The sequence below is a fragment of the Opisthorchis viverrini genome, assembly GCF_000715545.1.
Source record: "Opisthorchis viverrini unplaced genomic scaffold opera_v5_200, whole genome shotgun sequence".
NCBI classification, from domain to species: Eukaryota; Metazoa; Platyhelminthes; class Trematoda; order Opisthorchiida; family Opisthorchiidae; genus Opisthorchis; species Opisthorchis viverrini.
Genome location: NW_008751855.1, coordinates 42743 through 62814, shown reverse-complemented (window position 1 = coordinate 62814; position 20072 = coordinate 42743). Strand labels below are relative to the sequence as shown.

The following is a 20072-nucleotide window of genomic DNA, read 5'->3' as shown; positions in this document are numbered from 1 at the left end:
TGATCCTAATAGGTGCTTATGAGCACAATTGTCCTAATGTATTTCACACACTACCTAGATACCAACATCAACGCGTTTTCTCCCTTCCAGGATTCGGTTGAACGATGTAACAGATAAACTGTGTCCGGTAGTTTGAAGTTTGGAACTCATTCTGTACCCAAAAGAAAGACTGAACAAAGTTGCGAAGAGAACCGTTGAACTAGGTTCGGTAATGGATCAAAACCACACTGCTCTTCGGAATGATCCAAAAGGCTGCTGCTTATAAACGGCTTGCTTCTTTTCGCGCTGGAGACATTTAACTAGTAAGGATGACAGGAACTTCCCCGACAAAGGCCACCTTAATATAGCCCCAGCAACATGTGAAAACGGGAAAGCTGTACGTGATCCCCAACAATGCCCAACAAATGTTCACCAGCCACCACTGTCAGCTTTGCTGAGTAGAGTCACATATGTTAGCATGGATGTGACCAACAACGACCTGTCTGTCTGGTGAATGCGCATACGGGGCTTGATTCGGAAGCACCTGGGCATGTCAAAACTCAATGATACTGGTTATCCTTGAATTCCTGTGGGTTGAACGCTAATGGACGGGTCCTGCTGCGGACATCCAGTTGATCACTGTTTTGCGAAAGTTCTTTTTTCTTTTTTGCTAATGGTGATCCATTTATGTCAGCTATCACAGCTGTTAGCTCGATTTACTGATATTTTTTAACGAAATTCATAACACCATTGAAATACGAGGTGGGCATCATTTATACGAAAGAAATCAATGCAAGCTGAAGGTGAATGTTGTCGTTTTGCTGAGATTGTGTCTTTTGTTTTTTAGAATTCATAAGAACATTCCTAGCCGGGGACCTTTCAAACCAGCGCCTATTATAAGGGCGTTAAGCCTGAAGTTTTCTCACATAAATAACTCAATACCATGCCTATGCATTTTCTTGGGCCCGGAGGTTATCAAGCGTCTTTCTTCTGGATAACTTGCTACGAAGTTGCGCGATCAATATTTCTGAAAAAAACTCATGTTATATCATTCTTTTGAGTAAGATATCCGCTTCATGTAACTACGGAAATAACAACTCAACATTAATGTTAGTTACTTCTGCATTTTCAAACCTAAATGGGACCTTGTCCCTATCATTGGCATTGTATCTTAGTGTACGGGTGTGACGTATGTGTCTGTTTATAGATTAGAGTGGGTGTACGCGTTTAGGCGATTGGAACAATTTCTGTACGCTTGTGAGGGCGTTCTGGACAGAAAGCACCTTTGCTTGTTGGCCAATGAACAGTCTGCCCTGATCAGGGAAATTTCCTTCCATTGATCAATCAGCTGGTTTCTAAGTTATCCCGATGGGGTTAGTTAAAAGCAGAACAAACAAGAAAAGCGTCCGCTGCAGCTGACGTGTAGAATAACGTTTTCGGACGGTAAGCGTTGAGCTGCATATTGTGACATCCTGTTTATACTCGCCAACCCATAATTGAGCTATATGCGAGTATTTTTGAATGTCGCCTAACGAAATCGATTAAATCTCATTGACCATTAGCAGGCTAGGTGGTTAGTCAGCAGGTTTGGATAGCAGTCATCTTCTTATTATGTGAGGATTTCCAGTTGAAGTTTTTATTGTTCCGTATGTTTATCTCATGAATTTGCCGCCTTATTTCTTAACCGCCATTGTACTTAATGTCCGATATTCGTGCTTCAGCTTGGAGATGTTCGGACACTGAAAATTCACTCCCGAGAAATAACAATGCACGTCGAAGTGTCTATTGCTGTGAATTACATTCTATCCCACCTTTACACAAAATTACCCAGACGTCGAGTTGATAGTTTCGGCGAAGAGCTCGAGAAGTATTTGCATGCAAAGTTTCAGCATCATTGGTTTCCAAACGACCCAGCAAGAGATTCAGCTTTCCGGTGCATAAATAGTGTCGGCCCTCAAGTTGACCTGTTACTACCCGAAGCTGCAGCAGTAAGTGGTCTAGACTGGAGTGAAATTCAGGCATGCTTACCGGAAGGACTGGTTCTCAGCATTGATCCAGGACACGTGACATGCCAATATCAACAACCCAGTTACGGACAACCAGAGCTCAATCGCTTTCATTCCACACCATTCTGGTCGCCAACTTCCATTTCTTTGTCTTCTTCCGGTTGTTCTTCGGCTTCTTCATCGATTTCCTCTACAAATTTAACCCCTACCTCGGGCCAGGTTACCCATCAAGTTCTGTACAGTCTGCAAGACAACTGGTTTACTTCCAACGGGAACCACTGGCCCGACGGAATCACCACAAATAACTCAGTGAGCAAACAGCTGAAACAGGAAACAGAACACGGAGATCACTTAGCAACTGCTGCAGCCTTAAGTGTGTTGGTAGACAGCGAGGACAATGTTGGATCTAATATTGGCCAAGAACCAACGACTGTAGCAGGAATGGAAGGGATGAAATCTCAAAATATTTGGATTCATGACCCCACACACTTGGATACTTATGATTCAGCCACAGGCTTTCAAATGAGAGGTACAACGTTCAAAACTACGGACTCGACAAAGGTGGACTTATCCAACGGAATGGAGGTAAAGTCGAGTGCTTGCACGACACCCTGGGGTATACCGGAAACTGAAACTGAAAGTACTTTACTTTCATTGCTGCACGCAGAGTTATCTGGAATCTCGGACTCCCCTTCACAAACCACTGTGCTGTGTGACAAGTTACAAATCACCCATAGGTCGGCATCCAATCCAGCTCAAACAGAACAAGCGAATTTCACGAATCTACGAGAGTTGATTCCTTTATCAACCACTACCAGCTGCATCGGTCCAGCAAATCAAGCACTCCAACCAAAGTTAGAGCACACCGTAATGCCACCCTATAATCAGGTGCCTCATGGATTCACTTCTGTTTTCCCACAGACATTTACCACGACGGCTGTAAGTCCATTTGTCCAGAAGTCAACATCTACTCCAAGTTTCACTGCAGCCACATTTGCACAAACCAAATTCGGTTCGACAAAACTGAAATCTCATTCAAAGCGTACTCCCAGCCGAATTCTGTCACCGACTACGGTTCAGCCTAAGTTTGCCTCGATGAACTGTAATGGTGGTTTAACTCGAGAATCAGTTGTTTCCGCTGTGCTCGGGGGCAATCACGTGAGTATTTCGATCATGATTTGATTTCGCTATTTCTTGTCAGTCTTCTCAAAGCGATGAACTTTTTGGATCAGGTTTTGGACAATGTTTATTCCGCAAGTGAACTATGCAGATTTACGCAAGGTTATCTCAGTCGAAAGAGACTAGAACCAGGTTAATAATTCATTCATTAAGTTACCAAAAACTATTTACAAACATTTAGCCCAGTACTTATAGAAATTTTGAACGTGATCAGCTGCGACCGTTTGAAATCAGCTGATCTCGTCTCGCTGTCGGTAGGGAACTGGGTCATAGACGACAACAGGTTTTTTAGGAGTGTGAATGTCGCCATAATCTGTCCGTGAGGCTAAATCTGCCAATTTTCATGGCTTGAAATGAAGACACAAGATTTGAGGTGTTATCTTCAATGCAAATTGAAGCACGGAAATATGCTAGTGAATCCACAGCAAAGATGACTCGAGTTTCTTTCACCAGCTGTATATACCTCTGACATTCCGGGACTTGAACCCCAGTCGTCTGGCTTACGAGTCGAGCGCATGTCATTACTGTTCCACAGAGGCATGCTAAATGCATTTAAATGATAATGTATAAACAGGCAAACGGATTTTCACCTGAACGATAGGAATGAGTTACTCGACGCCTCGAACAAGCCAACGACCACTTCCTACCTTAGATTCAAGAAGGGACGATCGACTCTATAGTCAACTCTATAGCACGAAACACACCTACCCGATTATATGTATATGTGTGTGAGCATCCGTTTGAGAAACTCCATATTGGCTTGAAATCCATCGTATCACATCCTTTCCTTTTTTTCGGCACGAGTGTATGTTTGGAATTTCAAGCTTATTTGATCGTTTAATCCATCAAAATTATATTCTAATACTAACGAATACATTGAGTTGCGGATAACATGCTTTGCAAAAAGAACCATTTTAGCTTATATTCAGCTACAAGGTTAGAGAGTTGGTCGTTGTTCAAGATAAACACTTTGAAGTTGAGATTAGATTTCTCGTCAGTTGATGCGCACCAGGTTATCTTCTTACCTTAGCCGCATCCGAGGATGGTGTGTAAATGCTCGAAACTAGCTTTCGGAAATAACTTTGCGCGGTATGTGACAAACGAGAGAGCATGCAGTTGCCTCAGGTAACAACAACTTGCCCCGAGTTGGCACTTCGTTTGTTTGCACCTGGATACGCTCAATAAAGATAAAGGGTACAGATGGAGGGTAATTCGTACACCTTCGTGCTGCATTCGGCTTAGACGGCGGGAGGAAAGTTCGGTTCACGTCTACGCGATGATTCACTGGCCCGCATCAGATGTGCGCAAGTACAGCCCATCTGTGAGTCAGCGATATAGGTGGTTGTGTAGTGCCGTTTCAGTAAAAGTGATTGATGCTTCCGATCGGCCATAGCGCTTAAGCCTGATGCCTTATATAATGGAATCATTCTTAATTAAGAATGACTTACAAGTTGCATAATAGCCGTATATCATCGTTCGATTGATTCAAGTCGTCATTTGTTCCGCAAATTCACCTACTAAATGCTGGGGAGACAAACTGTGTTAACACTAAGAAATATTTGTCTACAAGAGCCATTGGCTTACAAAAATTTACATGAAGATTTGTAAGGGCTGTGAATGGAACCAAGTGTGTTGGTCTTTTCATGCATTAGAGTGGTTCCCTGCAGGGACCCGAGATTTTCTTTGTAGACCGAGCTGGATTATGAACAAATATTTGTTTATACTTGGGTAGCTGAAATCATTGAACTGTTGTAAGTGGTATTACGTACAAACTAGCGTCCTCTCTCTACTTTAAGATCTCACTTCAGTTAGACATTGAAAAGATATAACCAGCAAAGACCTGCATTTTTGTGTGGCGCCCTATATTTAGTTGTCAAACTGGACTTCTTCCGCGATTTTATGTTCATTTCTGGCTCCGTTACCTATGCTGCTGATCATGAGTATGACGATGATGATGATGATGATGATGTGGAGGAGGATGGCCTCACTGTTGGTGGGAAAACTGAGTAAAATAGGAACAAAGTTGAGAAAGATAGCGCTGACAGAGCGAGAAATCTCCATGATAAGGATGCATAATGTTTGAAATGACAGGTTGCTTGATATTATTCCTGAATGGCACGGTAAGTTACGATTCGTCTGGTGGCATCAAGAGGGTCAAAATACCAGCTCGTACGAAACTTGTTTTCAAAGTTTGGTGGACCACAGACAACCTATTACCTTAAGTGATGCAAGCATACGTATTGAACCGGAATTCCCACAACTAGATATCACCGCTTTTCTTTGGTCGTGCCATGTATGCATTTAGGTTTGAAGCCTAGACAGAATTCGCGCTGAGGAACTGATGCTAACTTATCCCGTCATTCACCACAGCTTGTTCCATCTAGAATTTTAGTCAGAATTTATGATTCATCCACTGTAAGAAATTTCGGCTTTTAAAAATAGACAAGTGATCCACGTACACAGATTTTCAAACAAACTCTTCGCTGACAGAGCCTAAGTTGTTCACCCACTGGAGACTTTTGTTGACGTGTTTTCGCATCTTAAATTGCAACCTAGTACTCATTTTGTTTATTCTTCAAACGGTGCCGTGTGTCTCATTTTAATTGCTGCTTCTGTTTTGCACATTGTATGTGATTTGTCGGCATGATTGCTTAAGCTGCGTCATTCAAGTGAGGAAATCAGGGCAGCAGCACGAAACCGTGCGAGAAAACGCAGAGGTTGAGTCACTCTTCGGCTACATACCAATCGTGTGACAGATTTTATCGGCGTATTCCAACCATTCATGGCTGTATATAGTGAATTTCGGTCGGGTGCTGAGTAATTGGATTATTGAAGTTAAGCGCAGCAACGAGACCTAAGAAGGGAATAAATTAAACTGAGAAGGAAGGCTAAAACAAAAGAAAACGAAGTTGTTTGATAAAAACACGGTAATAATTCTGCATTGAAACGAACCGGTTCACTCCGAATTAAACACCGTTACTGCTATTCCTCAGAATACCACTGTGTGCTATGTTTCATGCCTTTTTTAACGCTAGCTTTCAAGGTACAAAGTTTGACTTATTAACTGTCCACAGCATGGTAGCTTTGGCCCGAATGGTATGATCAATGACGACCAAATGGCAACTGCTCACTGAACATGCGATCGGAGCATGACTTGCTTCCAGTCATTGGCTGGAACTGTCTGACACTGCCACCCACTAACCAACATAAAGTCAACTCCATAAATTTACATGAGTTGATGTTACGGTGAGATATTGTCAGTTTTCGGGTACACTGGGCTGTACACCAATCTGAAGACATTCAGTGAAATGGCAGTTAGTGCACCATACATAATAATCTGATCGACGGCTACTTACTTTTCAGGGGACGAGTACAGCAGACGAGAAGCAACCCTAGAAGACCTTAGAAAAGCAATAGATAGAAACTCAAGCCCCACCGACGCAACTTAGCGGAAAGATAATCAAGGTGATCAGATGTTTGAGCTCGGCGAACCACATAGTTACATTTTTGCCTCAGGTTGTATCTGTTCGGTATTCCTACCGTTAATGACCATGAATAGAAAATTGCAACTGGATCGTGCGACGATAAAACCTGCAGTAATCCTAGTCGGACTGAGCATCTGAAGTGTCCGACTTACCCGTCTTGGTGCTTTCAGATGTTCACGACCCAGAAGTACAGGCCTCCTGACATAACGACTTCATATAAGGCCTTCATTTTGATAATCAAATAAGTTGACTGACGAAATATATGTCCAGATCCACACAAGACTACCAAACCCAGTTTTACAAGAAGAACGACCAACGCGCATGCTTCTAGAAAATGGCCAAAGTAATGCATAATATCCAATAAGTCCTCCGTGAAAATATCTATTGGGACTGGATAGAAACAATTTGCTGAGGCAACTCATAGAGAGTGCGCCAGTATTTGCAGCTTACAGGTAAATTTCAACATTGGTTCGTCCTTTAAAATAACCACACATTGCATTCAACTTTTGTGTTTTCATCAAGCTTGATCCTTTAAATTCATGCTGAGTAAATATTTCAACGTTGGTGCTGCGAATAACTTGCGAGTAGACAAAGCTTGTGGAGCACGAGTTTGTGGAAAACAAGCATGTTAAAACAGAAGCAGTGGTAGTTTGATAAGTGTACTGAGTTTGAATGCAGTAACCAAAATGTTGATAAAACAGTAGCTGACTACAGATGAGTCGTACCACTATCTTGGTAGCTCAAGCGTGGTTTTTTGACTCTTAAGCTAGTCCACAGTGACTTGTCAGAAGCATTCGTTTTATGTAATATCAAGTACCCTTCTTCCACCATCATTTCGCATCTGTACTGAGCCTGAAACCTAGATGACAACTTACATTTCTGACAAGCTGTGCAACAGTCCATCGTGTATTGGATGAAATTTTGAAAGAAATGTTAGAAAGTGCAAGTTTGTAGGAATGGAGAATGTAAATGCCAGAACTGTCCCTTTTTCAGGTCATTTAGGGAAGGTAAACTGGTTCTCGGACATGGTTGGTAGTTGCGCCTCCGGCTGTGTATGCTAGTGGCTTTGACAACCCATCGATTTATCGTACCTACAGTACACAGCTTAGATGGCCTTCAAGACCAGTGTACGAGGTGTATTCAGAAATTAAGTTGCTTTCCTAAATAGCACCATTATTTCTAATTGCAGATATCCATGCAGATAGCTGATTTGGTGAACAAATAAAAAAGTCTACATGTTGATTTCAATCTGAAGGCAGGTTCAGGGGAAGCGTTATTACTCTTCTTAATCATTGACTAGTTGGCCATCAGAGTTGTCAGAAGAACATTACTGAAGGTCCTGAGAAAGCCTTGAAGAAATAAAAGCTATGTAGTGTAAAACCTAGCACTTCATGTTAGAAAAACCGAGAAAAAGCGCAATTTCCAGCGGCAATACCTCATGTGTTATGTGAATTATTGTGCTATGGCTGTACAGATGCTTGAACCTCAACCGACACGAAATTGGTGAAATTAGGCTATGTACTAATTACCGAGTTGATTAGATTCAGAAGGTACAGTAGCCCTTCTATTGCATGTTTAAAACTGGTAGAAAAGTTGGGAAATATAGATGGTTCTAGCAATCTGTTCATCCGGTTAATCAGAAATGTGCAAACAGCTGTAAATCTTTTGAAGTATTACTTCAACTCTGACGACCTCGCACACTCTGGTGGTGTAGATTGCATCACTTGTCTTCGGAAGATTTGTTGCTCAGGCTTTGGAGTGACTGACAGCGACAGGTGAATTTCCCACACGGAATTTCCAAATCAACCTTGTGCTGTAAATCTTTGAAGTATTACTTCAACTCTGACGACCTCGCACACTCTGGTGGTGTAGATTGCATCACTTGTCTTCGGAAGATTTGTTGCTCAGGCTTTGGAGTGACTGACAGCGACAGGTGAATTTCCCACACGGAATTTCCAAATCAACCTTGTTACGGATCAGACGTCAACACATTGCTACCCTTGTTAGCCTGTCAGACTGAGAGCTTGCGGTCCGTTAGCTGAGCTTCAGATCAGAGCAACAGGGCGCTCATGCGTGGGAAAACTCTCAGGTTGGTGTGCTGAGCTCACCGAGCCTAAGCATAACGTATCTGGCAGGCTGCTACCACAATTCATAGCTTAATTGTGTTACAGGCTTAGCTTGACTGGAAATTGCTACAGAAACCACCAAAAGCGGCACAAAACTGATGTTCTGATGGGAGCCCCGGAACCATGGCGGTTGAAAGCAGCTACCTCATTGCTAGTTGGACGGACACAGGCTGGCCGCGTTTTGGCTACTTTGCTATAGAGCATGGATTTCTGTACATCCAGTTCAATTTACAGTCCCAGACAAAATAGCCCAATATTCTTCGTGGTTTAAAACTAGACCAAGCTGTCAAAAAATTGACGCAGTTTCTGTTAAGACAGTCAGACGTGTCTCCTGAAATTGGGAAACTCCACAGCAGTCGAAATTTCAGGAAAAGCGGGCAAGCTTTGGATGTCCAGCTTTCAAATTCGAAAAGACATGGGACTCTGAAACCCAAAAGTAAAGGCGAAGTTCACTTAGGCAAACTAATGATAGGACGAATTTAGGAGGCTTTTAATTTATGACACGTGGTTTGCTTCGAAAATGAATTCAGCCGCTCACATCTGTGGATTAATTCCCTTAGCGTCTGGTACAAGGAACAAATGCTGATTTGAGTGCGTTCCGGCAGTTTATGCCACTGCCACTGGACATGAACACAACGCAAATCAAACAGTCGAACACGAACGATCCCTTGTTTCCATCCGATGGCACAAACCTGAAGACAGTAGACAACGGTCCACTGAATGTCGTAACCACGACTGCATTTGATACCAATTCGTCAATAAATTTTGGCATCCAGGTACAAAACGGAAACTCTCTACCACAAGCTGGCAATTTGGATGAATTCTTTTCTGGTCCCCTTGAAGAGAGCAGCGGAGAAACTGTAACTGAGAAACCCAGCTTAATTGAGGTGAGTACATTCAATTTTCCGCTGGTGTCCTGACGTTCGTAGCCTTATCAAGTGCGGAATGGCGTTCTTGTTAAATACTGCGGTTGTTAGTGCTTATGGTACAAATATGTAAGGGCGTGTTCAGTGGAGCCCGCTTATTAAAAAAACAAGGATGTCTTGATTCACAATTTCTAACCCTAGAAATTTCCCCACTTCAAATCCTCTTGAAGTCGCTTTAAGCACCCTGGAATTAACCTGGGTAACTCTTTGAATCAAACTCATGGTTAATTTTCAAGTTTTAGTGTTTTAACAGTAGTTTCACCGTCTTTTGAGATGTAAAAAGCGTCAGAAGGCTTGAGAACATATCATTTATCCGAAATGTTGTATGCCCACACACGGAACCCGAGAGGTTTTTTAAATCAGTTTTCGGCTTTTTAAGTGAGCGGAATTTCAAGGTCACGCACCTTCAACGGTTCGCATTTTGTTACCAGCTTACAAGAGTTAGGTCATGGAATCGCACTTTAGCATATTTTTGCGTTTTCCTGTGTTCTTCAAGAAGTTGACAACATCTACAGGATATCCAATGCAAATCCGATTCAGGAAAATTGGTCACTAATGTTTGCTTGCATCATACTCTTCAGATTTAACAAACGAGACGGGATTCATCAGTGAACTTTGGCACAGCACATTTTCCCGTAGAGTCATCCTCCCATTTAGTAGAACAGCAGTAGATAACTGCATGTATTGCCCAGTGGCGTTTCGATGAGCATCTCTGCCGGTGATCCCCTTCCCCAGATATGCAAAGCTGCAGAAAATAAAAGAAGGAGTTCACTCCAACCAACTGTTTCAATACCGGGAGCTCAAGTATGAAAATAGCAAGAACTATGGAAAAGTTGGAAGCATACGACTACTAAGTCGGAACGCTCCGTAAAGGACTTAGTAAACACGTAGCACTTAAAGACTGCTACTTAATAACAGCCACCAACCGGAGTCACAGACACCCCAAGGCTTCCGGTAATCAGATACATCAACGCGTGAGACTCTCGTGTGTATAAAAGTATGAAGATGCAAGGTGTAAAAACACATTGGTCACGCAAGCTCCAACAGATAGGCGATCACGAAAGATGCTTGAACTGAAAGGTAATTTCCGAAAAGATGAATAGCTAAGAGTAATTGTATCAGTCACCGCAGCTGACAACCAAGGTTTATCTGTAGTGGAGGACAATGCAGTACGCCTATCACTTTGGGTAATGCAGATGATTGCATTTTACCTTTATCCGTAATGTCTGGTTTTTTGCTTCCACATAAAACTGTTGTCACTAAGAGTGACTAGAGAAGATACAGTTGCTTGAGCTGGAATCACCGGTCAAAGCTTGTATCATATTGAAATGCTATTCAGATTGCACACTGCCTTGCACGTAGATCCGGGCCCTCATTAAATGGTCACGTAGATTGTACAACCTAATACTAGCTACGTGCCTCGCATAAATGCCAGTGATGTTTTGCACGATGTTCTAGAAATACTAACTCATAGGATTAGATTTGCCAATCTATTTATGCCATTTCATGGATCACTACTGGGAGTGAAACACTTTGAAAAATTGCACTAATGTGATCAGTCAGTTATACACTACTGATCCACGAAATAAGCCAAAACGCAGTCGATCGTAATGAACCATCAATGCAGCTCATTGTATACCAATGCTCAAAATATTGATGATATTGCAGTGTCAGTAAGGTGGAATTCGGAACGGAGACAAGTAGACGTATGATAATAAGGATAAGCCGCCTAACGGGAAATTAAAGAAACGGAGCGCATTACGATCAGATCAGACGGCAAACAACAGTGCAAAGGAACCACAAACGTATGGAATTTTGACGACATCCTACTGGAGTAATGTGTTGAATGTAATCAGCGAAATCTACCCGACTATTGATAAGCACCGAAGGTCGGTTTCAGTTTTTGTTGGCCTGGACTCAAACTGGACCTCAAACTCATTCAATTCTATAGCTCGATTACTCCGGGTTATTCTGCTGCACAAAGAGTGGACTTTTATTGCCGCGAATACTGTCAATCGCGTTCAGATCTTGGCTTTGGACTGAACTCTTTGTGAATAGTACACTCTGAAACAAAGGTTTGAAATTTATGGTGTGAATAGAATGTTCTGAGACCTTTCGAATTTGTGGAGTTTTATTATTAGCTGTTCTACTGTGCAAAAAATGCAGCATAACGTTCTTGAGCGTACTGATGCAAACTACAATCGGCTTCATCATTCTAGGATTTTTCCACGCGCTAAGGCTGCTGCACAAATTATTAAAAAATCATCACCATTGTTTTCCTTGCTAAAGTGCACTTTAGAGTACCGAAACATCATCTCAGTAGCACACCATCCAGTTTGTGTAATTAAGATTGTTGCCCCTAAGTATCTCACAGTGCTGAGCTGCTCACGTGTGCCCATTGGGCGGGGATATGGCACGTTGAGACAAGGCAACCCTTTGATCCCTTTACGTCTCAGGCATGAGTAAGAGTCAAGCAATTGTAGTATTTCACTTCATGGAATTAGTAAGTGAACGGCTGGATTGTAACTTCGATGAAATTGTCATTTGGTTGAATGCTGCACGCGGCGTTGCTCTTTGGCCTGTTTCCGCTATACATGCTGCCCATTATCTTGAAAGCAGCTATGAACAGCTAACCATCAGGCATCATGATTTTTTGCAAACCTCTCATTGCTGTGTATGCCTCGATCTACCCTCTTTCTAAAAGGACAATGGGCAGTAAACACAAAGCGTAATTAAGTTGCCAAAGGCCCGTGGTCTTACAAAATACCATTAGTTGGAGTTGGTTCTGTGCCACCAATTTGCGGTTTTGAGATCAGTCTGCTGTTCTTTCTCATCTGCTATTTCATCTTCAGTCTATCTGTCCGGCTGGTTTTTATTATTTTGATCATCACATATGGGAAGTCTACGATGTAATTCTGAGCATCCTCCCAGTATCCCGATCCGTGTACAAAAAAGATTCATAAACATGTATTCTAACGCCACATCGGCCGTCGTGCGGTGCCATCAGCCGTGTCACTTCCCTCGCTGTACACAGAAGAACTAATTGAAAACACACAATTCCAGATGTCCTTCCACTTTTCCTTCTACGTATTCGTTGCACTTACCTAGTCATAAGGCTCTCCAGACAGGAAAGTAGACTGATTTTGCCTTGCGTCACATCTGGCCGGAAAATCCAGGCGTCACATACCAGTCAGTGCCTGGAAACCCCGAAGTCGGTCACAAAGCCCTAACATTTGGGTACTCTGGATGTTGCGAGATGGATCTTGTGAAATCCTGAGTGGCACTAGAATTTTCGGTTTGTTATTGAGTGCTAGCAGTGAGGTGCAGCTCGCAGAATTTGACTGTCCGAAAAGGGGCCAATTCACCAAAGATCAAGCAAAGGCTTACACACCTTGACCACCTGTTGCCTAGAGCATATTGATATTTCAGTTAGCTCTGCGTCCAATTCCACAACTCATAATGGTATAGCGTGTACGGCCCAACAAACTTCACGTAATCGATTTGTGATAAATCGATATGCAGTCCTGAGCAGATGACCTTAATGATCTCATCCGATCAAGTTACCTATCTATGTTCGTAAATCAGGTATTTAGTATTGGGTTTGGAGAAGGTTCGTCGCTCAGCAAAATGTGTGCCTACGTCCAAAGTTGTGGTAGGGGTATTAGGTTGATTAGCCTGTTCATACCAGGTTTTCTATTTCAAGATTTAAGCGTGAAAACAATCTATACACCACCTCCGCAAAATGAAGGACACAATCCCCAAGCAACCAGTGTTTCCAACTTCGGACATTGCTTAGGTATAGATTGAAAGTGAAACGAACGAGCATCAAACATTAAGGTTGAAACTCGGATTTCTAACTAATTTAACATTACCTATAAGTTTAGAAAACAGAAGGCTGTTTAGCGGACTCGCCTTCAATATTGAGCAGTGCCTGACTGCTCAGATTATTCTTCAAGTTGAGCAAGCCAGTGCGTAATCTTCCATTCAGTTCAGGAAAGAAGCCTTTCCCTAGATGAACCAAACTAACCATCATCACCAACTTCTTAACAGATGATTCATTGGGGTCGATATCGTTCAAAACTATGCGCCATTACTGGTAATTGCTTCCAACGTAGCATTCTCAATCTTCCCAGTGCTCTGTCCTCTGTTATTGTGATACACAACCGCGCGAGGCTTTGTACTTCGGAAAATGGCTCTCACAGAGAGTGTTCTACGGCCTTTCAGCAAAAATTCTGACCTGCATATTTTGACCTGTTTTTGAGTGATTAGAACTTTTCCCGCTTGACTGCATGTACCAAGTTAAGACCACAGATGAAACTGTTAACCACTATTAAGGTTGTTTTGCTCATCTTACGCGTTATGTTGAACTGCTTCAGGATTTTGCTTGCATTCCAAAATACCGTAAAACTTGAAGCACTTCAGTACATTCTCATTGTGAGAGACCACCGTCTACGCAAAACCTCGAGGAGAAAAATGGTTTTGGCAACTCCCATCTCCTATACATGGGTTGGTCCAGCATTCTATCTTCACCTAAGTAGCACATCAAGAGAAATTAGTTCGCTGCTATCCGGAAAGATCAGGGCAAAGCTATGGTCAGTTGCCATGCATGGCACATGGTGGGGAATAATTAGCCTTAAACTCACGGTCCCTACTCGATATGCAGCTCATATTTTTGTTTGTTTATTGATAGTGTCTTAATTAATGTCCCTGACTATTTACAGCTTCCATTAACAAACTTATAATGGCCAAATAAGTTTTCATATCCATGTTGGGTATTTGTTGTGAGTCAAACTCACAGCCAAGCAACTTCTCAGTTAGAAAGAGTTAAGCTGTTCCCTAAGGGTATTCCCTATAAAGAGGCAGTGCTATGTTAACACAGTACAAAAGTGCTAATTCTAGGAAGGCTTCGTTTCCTCTGGATGTTACCAAATCGGAATTTTTCTCCTACAAGTAAGCAGCATACATAGCTTTTGAAGACCATTTGTAGCTCACTTATACTAAAGTCAAAAACAAACTACAGAACCACTGTGTCACAGTCACATTTGGATCAAGTCTTTTCGACACAGTCACGGTCCCGGTTTGCCGATGCAACTCACTCTTCAAATATCTAAGGTGGTTTTGCAACTTGTCTCGGCTCGGAAGTCCAGCCATAAGTAAGGACGTTTTAATGAAAAACCATTTTTGAGTGGCTGTACAAGTTCCTTAGTTTGGAATGTTTAATTCATTGCGACTACTGATGCAAATGGTTGTTCGAGTAATCTGCAGTTGTCTCTTGTTGCTTCCAGAAAATGACGGAGAAGTAGCCATTCGAACAAACTTTGACAAATTAGTACGTCATTCTGTCGGCCTCCCAAAGTAACTGCCTGACAGATTCCAATGGGAAGCGCAAAGGACGTAACCTTACTCCGGTACAAATGCAACCAATATCATTAGAAGCATGCTGAGGATCCAGTAAATCTGTGTTCGAATCATCTCCCTTCCAGAATCATTAACTTGAGTCTGTGTTATAACAGCGTGACATCCCAGAAGTACTACCGCATATCTGCTCATTAGTATCACTGATCACTCTGAACCGACAGTCTCAGAGCTCAAGGACTTCAAAACCGTCCCACGAATGCGGGTCGTTTGTTTTGACGGACAGATTATAATAAATTTGCGTTGTGTAGGAAACGAAAAATATCACAATGGTACGATTCGTTCAATGTCAGGTAATTTTGGATCAAACCACTGGTAATCCGAGTGGCTCATTAATTTCAATAGATAGTGTCCGACATCTTCCGCAGTGTAATATATTCTCACCGGTATCTTCGGCAACTAGAAAGTTTCGCGCTTTAAGCATCGCTAATAAACGAATACATGAAATCCACTCTACGTTATCTAGAGATGTTGGAGAGAAAACATACTAGCATTCAAGGCTCGGCTTCACCAAAGGACAAGAAATTCCCGTCTGTAAAAGCAGCGGTTATCCATAATTGGTTCCATATCCGATTTTTTTAGAACCAGGTTTTTTCCGACTGACCCATATAAATGAATCAGTTACTTCGCTAGCTGAGCTAGTAAACTTTTAGGAACCAACATACGCGTATTCATCATGATAACGCATCACCAGTCGGATAAAATTAATTTTTACTCAACCCACTGTAGCTGAGGTACGGCTCATTGGAAAGGAAGTTCACAGTGACCAAACATGCCATAACAAGGGCATTTTCATGTAATTATAACGCCTCTCGTTAAGAATGGAAAATGTGTTCGTTGTGATGGTGACATATTTGGAACAGCGCTCTAGTGTGTAATTCGAGTTTCTAACAAAGTTCTGGTCCCACTGAAATTGTGAGATGCATGAGTAGATGTCTTTATTTTCGAAGGCTACTTAGTGGCATGGCCTGTTCAACAAGCAGCTGAGAGCATGACAAAAAGCTCAATCGTTACCAATTAATCCAAAGTTTTACTGAAGTTTCAACGACCACACTTAGTTGAAAAACGCATGAACTACTGCATTGAAGACGAACATTGGCGCATTGAATTTTGCGGACTTTTAAAAACTTTTTGCTCTATTTAACGGAGAATTTTCTAGTAAAATATGAAAAGGCTCCAAAATCATCCGGGATTGCTGCTGTTTACGAAACACAATGGGCAACAAGTTCCCAGTCCAGTGTTATCCAGTTTCCATGTCCATATTTCTGTAGTCACGGACATTCAAGTTTTCAGTTATCCTCCAGTGCAACATTACAAAAGTACAGCTGTGACGAGCAGATTTTGGACAGTTTGGAGACTGATTAATCAAGTAAATGCCCCAAATGCTGTAGCCTATGTTGCTGGATCAGTATGGAGAGGCATAGTTTATTATAGCAACACTCCCTGACAGAGGCACTAGACACCTCGGTATTTCAACATATTACGAGCTTTCTTCTGGAGCACAAGTATTCGATACTTGGAGTCTTCGACAATCAATAGTTCTAAAAGCCCAGATCTTACAGGCGTATTTTAGTATTGATCAGATGGTCACAGTGTACACGCGGAGCTTTGTTCAAAGGCTGGTCTCTGAACTTTTCCGTAAAGTAATGTAAAGCTGCATAAAGTGCCTTGCTGATGCTAGAGTTTTCTTCTTATCATGCTTGGGAATTCGGGAGGATGTTGAGGCGAAAATAATTGAAAAAACTGACCCGGTTTACAGGCTCTTGGTTAACAGTAGACGGATTAAACTGAACTCCATACTTGTGGTGAAACATTTCAACTTGCCACAAGGTATTCTAGGCTAACTGGTGAAGCGCAGTGGCCGAAAAGTTTCTGTCTGAACATTAATCAGGACTGCAGTATTATCAATACAATCAAGTTCCCTGGTCGATTTGGTGGATTATTTTTACTCTAGAGAAGCCAGTAGGATGTGCAACAATATTAAATTAATGTCGATATTGAAGGACCACGAAAGTTAGGCGCCTCGAGAACATCGGATTTCAAGGCAAAAAAATAATTTGTTCCCAGCATAGTCGGTTAGGAACTTTAGTTCCAAGGCGGTTGGTTGTGACAGGATTCAGTATCTTATCTAACCAGTCATCAGATTCTAAGAGAGACCAACTGCATAGTTTATTGATTGAGTTATTGTTTGACTGGTTGAATTATAGCAACCTTTTTCTGCAAGAAAACTTCCCTGATTTGGTCGGATGTGGGTCCTATCGCTTCCTTAAATGGGCACAGTATTTGTATGGTAGAAATTTGGACGGCAACATCTATTAGCCTGTTACCCCTGAAATCGTTTCGTTGCCTACTATGGATATCGGTAGCAGCAGTGAGCTCCGCCGATCCACTAGGAAACTTTGGCGTCCTGTTTTGAGAATGAGGGTTTGTGAATATTCTGCAAGCTCTTACCTCACGAATAAATTACTAAAAATTATTAAAAACCTTTGACTGGTGGCAACCTAACCAAAATTAAGCACATTCTTAAATGACACACTTTGCATTGGGTGAGTAGCATAGTAAATAAAGCTTGATGACAGAATTGGTTTTTTGTTTCAGAATGGACAACATCCTAGCTTGAGCTCCGCCGCAGTGTGGCCCATTTCCACAATGAGGTTGTACAGGGAACTCAATGCTGTCCATGCTGACAGCTTTCACAATGGAACTGACTGGATTCAGCCAACATTCCCGACATCAGCTGATTGTGAGAAGACACCATTCAACTTGTCTGGACGAAGCTTAAAAGGGGACGATCACTTGGGACTGCAGGATGATGCCTTTCTTTCAGCAAGAATGGTCAACCTATTGTTGGATGAAGATAGTTCGCATCTGGGGACCGGTCAGGAGCAGCCAAAACAGAATCATCTTTTTGGTAAAAATCTCTGTTTTGACACTCAGCCACAGCCTTTGAAAAACGGTGATCAACAGTCGACGAAAAAAGCTTTGGACGATATCAAGCCATTCACATCTAATTTGGACCAGGTTCATAATGAAGAGAAGCCGGTATCCGGTTTGAAACAGAACTAAGTACCGATACCTTTGCTGGACATCGAGGGAAGTTACTGACCTTATCAAACGTAGAGTGAACTTAGTTTTTTGGTGGACTATCACTCATTTGGAGATTCATTGCACCAACTCACCTATTTTCACACCTATTTTCAGCGAAATATTCTTAAATTTCCTGTTTGCTCACCTGTTTCACTAACACCAATTTGATTCCACGACCAGGCTCTGATTTACGTGCCGCTGGACTATTACTTAACTACCCGGATCTTCTGCCGAGACACACGACCTAGGTCATGTTCTGAGATGCGCCTGCTGAATCGGCCAACTTCCCAACCTAACAACACTCCAGCAGATCATCTCTCTGATCAACCCACCCTTCTCTGATTGACAAAGCGATGAATTTCTTGAAAAGTCAAATGATTCCGTACTAATCCTGATTGGCTGACTGCTCGGGTGCGAACGTTTTGAGAAGATTTCCATTCGGTTTACTGCAACGAGATTCAACTTACAACTCCGTTCCCTTCTCTTTCCTTCCCCCTCTCTTTTGGAGTTGCTCAGATTCTTATGTAGAACAACAAACGTTCAAACAACAATGTCTCTAGGATTATTTGAGTGCCCTTCGACCTGTGCTAGATAGACTCCACTGACAGCGGACAAATTTCCCACTAGCATCCCCAGAACAGATTCTACTCATGAACTTACAATGGGTGCTAAACAAGAGAAATGTCGCTGCTTCACGGACATATTTTATTCAGTCGATTCTGAGAATTCGGTTAGTTACACTTACCTCTCAGCGCTCTTTCTACTAACATACTTTCTTTTTTATGATGGTTCCGAAACCGCAAACTCATTTCTCAGTGACAGACAAGTGCGGTTTGCGTGCGGCTGAATTGGCCACACTGCCTCACAATAGAAAACAGCAGCACCGGCGGGAACATCACCAACAACAACATCGACAAAAACGACAACACCACTGAGAACAACAATCAAAACAAATGACCCTGACAAACAGAGCCCGTATTGTTCGAGGATCAGAGTGATCCTATTTTTGTCAATCGTTTTATACTGTTTCTACGATTCACAATTGATTATTATCTACTGCAACTACTACTTTTATTACCTGATTAAACCCTGCCCCACTTACCTGACCTCACCTTCCCCAAACAAAACAATTATAGAGTACCTCCAACGAATCGGATTACGTAACATCTGACTGATTGGTGGCTTACTCAGACCAACATTGGGTTGCGTGTGTTTGTGAAAACGGTGAATGAGTCAGTTTGTCCACCAACTTCTTGAGCTGACCACATTCTGGCCATTTTACTTGGACACTAGTTTGAGGCCTTTTCACTCATCTACTTGAAATGGTGCAGAATGATTCTTGTAGTTGACACTCATATCAACTACGGGCTTTTGAAATCATAAAGACCGTTTGCACATTATGCTGGTGTTATGTTTAAACTACTCAGTGTGTTCACCATGCTTCATACACGATGCAAACCTGATATCACAGAAACACGCAAAAGCCACCCCCAGATGTGAGGCTTACACGTGAGAACATGTTACGCTTTTGGTAAGCTTGAGCATTTTTTCATGTTTATAATTCAATTATAAACCTCTATTCATCAAATGTTCTGTTGATTTTTAATGGGGATATGAAATGAGTAGACATTCATTTTCTTACATAGATTACTGCATCAAGAACTTTGAGAGAATTAACAAATAATCCTAGCCTAAACATCCTTGTCAGCAGTACCAACATCGAACACGGGTGCATCAGTATCATACACCCATGATAACGGGGGATATGATTCTTCCTCATGGGTGCCAGTCTTAACTGCAGGCCTCGTGAATTCTTCCAGGTGTCCCCATATTAGCAGCTTCATTTTGGATGTTACAAACCTCAACAAC

At 42.1% G+C, this 20072-nt stretch overlaps 1 protein-coding gene across 1 annotated transcript; it reads left to right on the top strand.

Annotated features, from left to right (window-relative positions):
- Positions 1-1551: 1551 nt before the first annotated feature.
- On the top strand, positions 1552-19786 carry T265_08032 (hypothetical protein; the record flags this gene model as incomplete). The annotated part of the gene is made up of 4 exons (XM_009173726.1): positions 1552-1592; positions 1701-3143; positions 9336-9662; positions 17715-19786. The coding sequence occupies 3 exons, from the start codon at positions 1746-1748 to the stop codon at positions 18180-18182; spliced, it is 2193 nt and encodes a 730-aa protein (XP_009171990.1).
- Between the last annotated feature and the right edge of the window lie 286 nt (positions 19787-20072).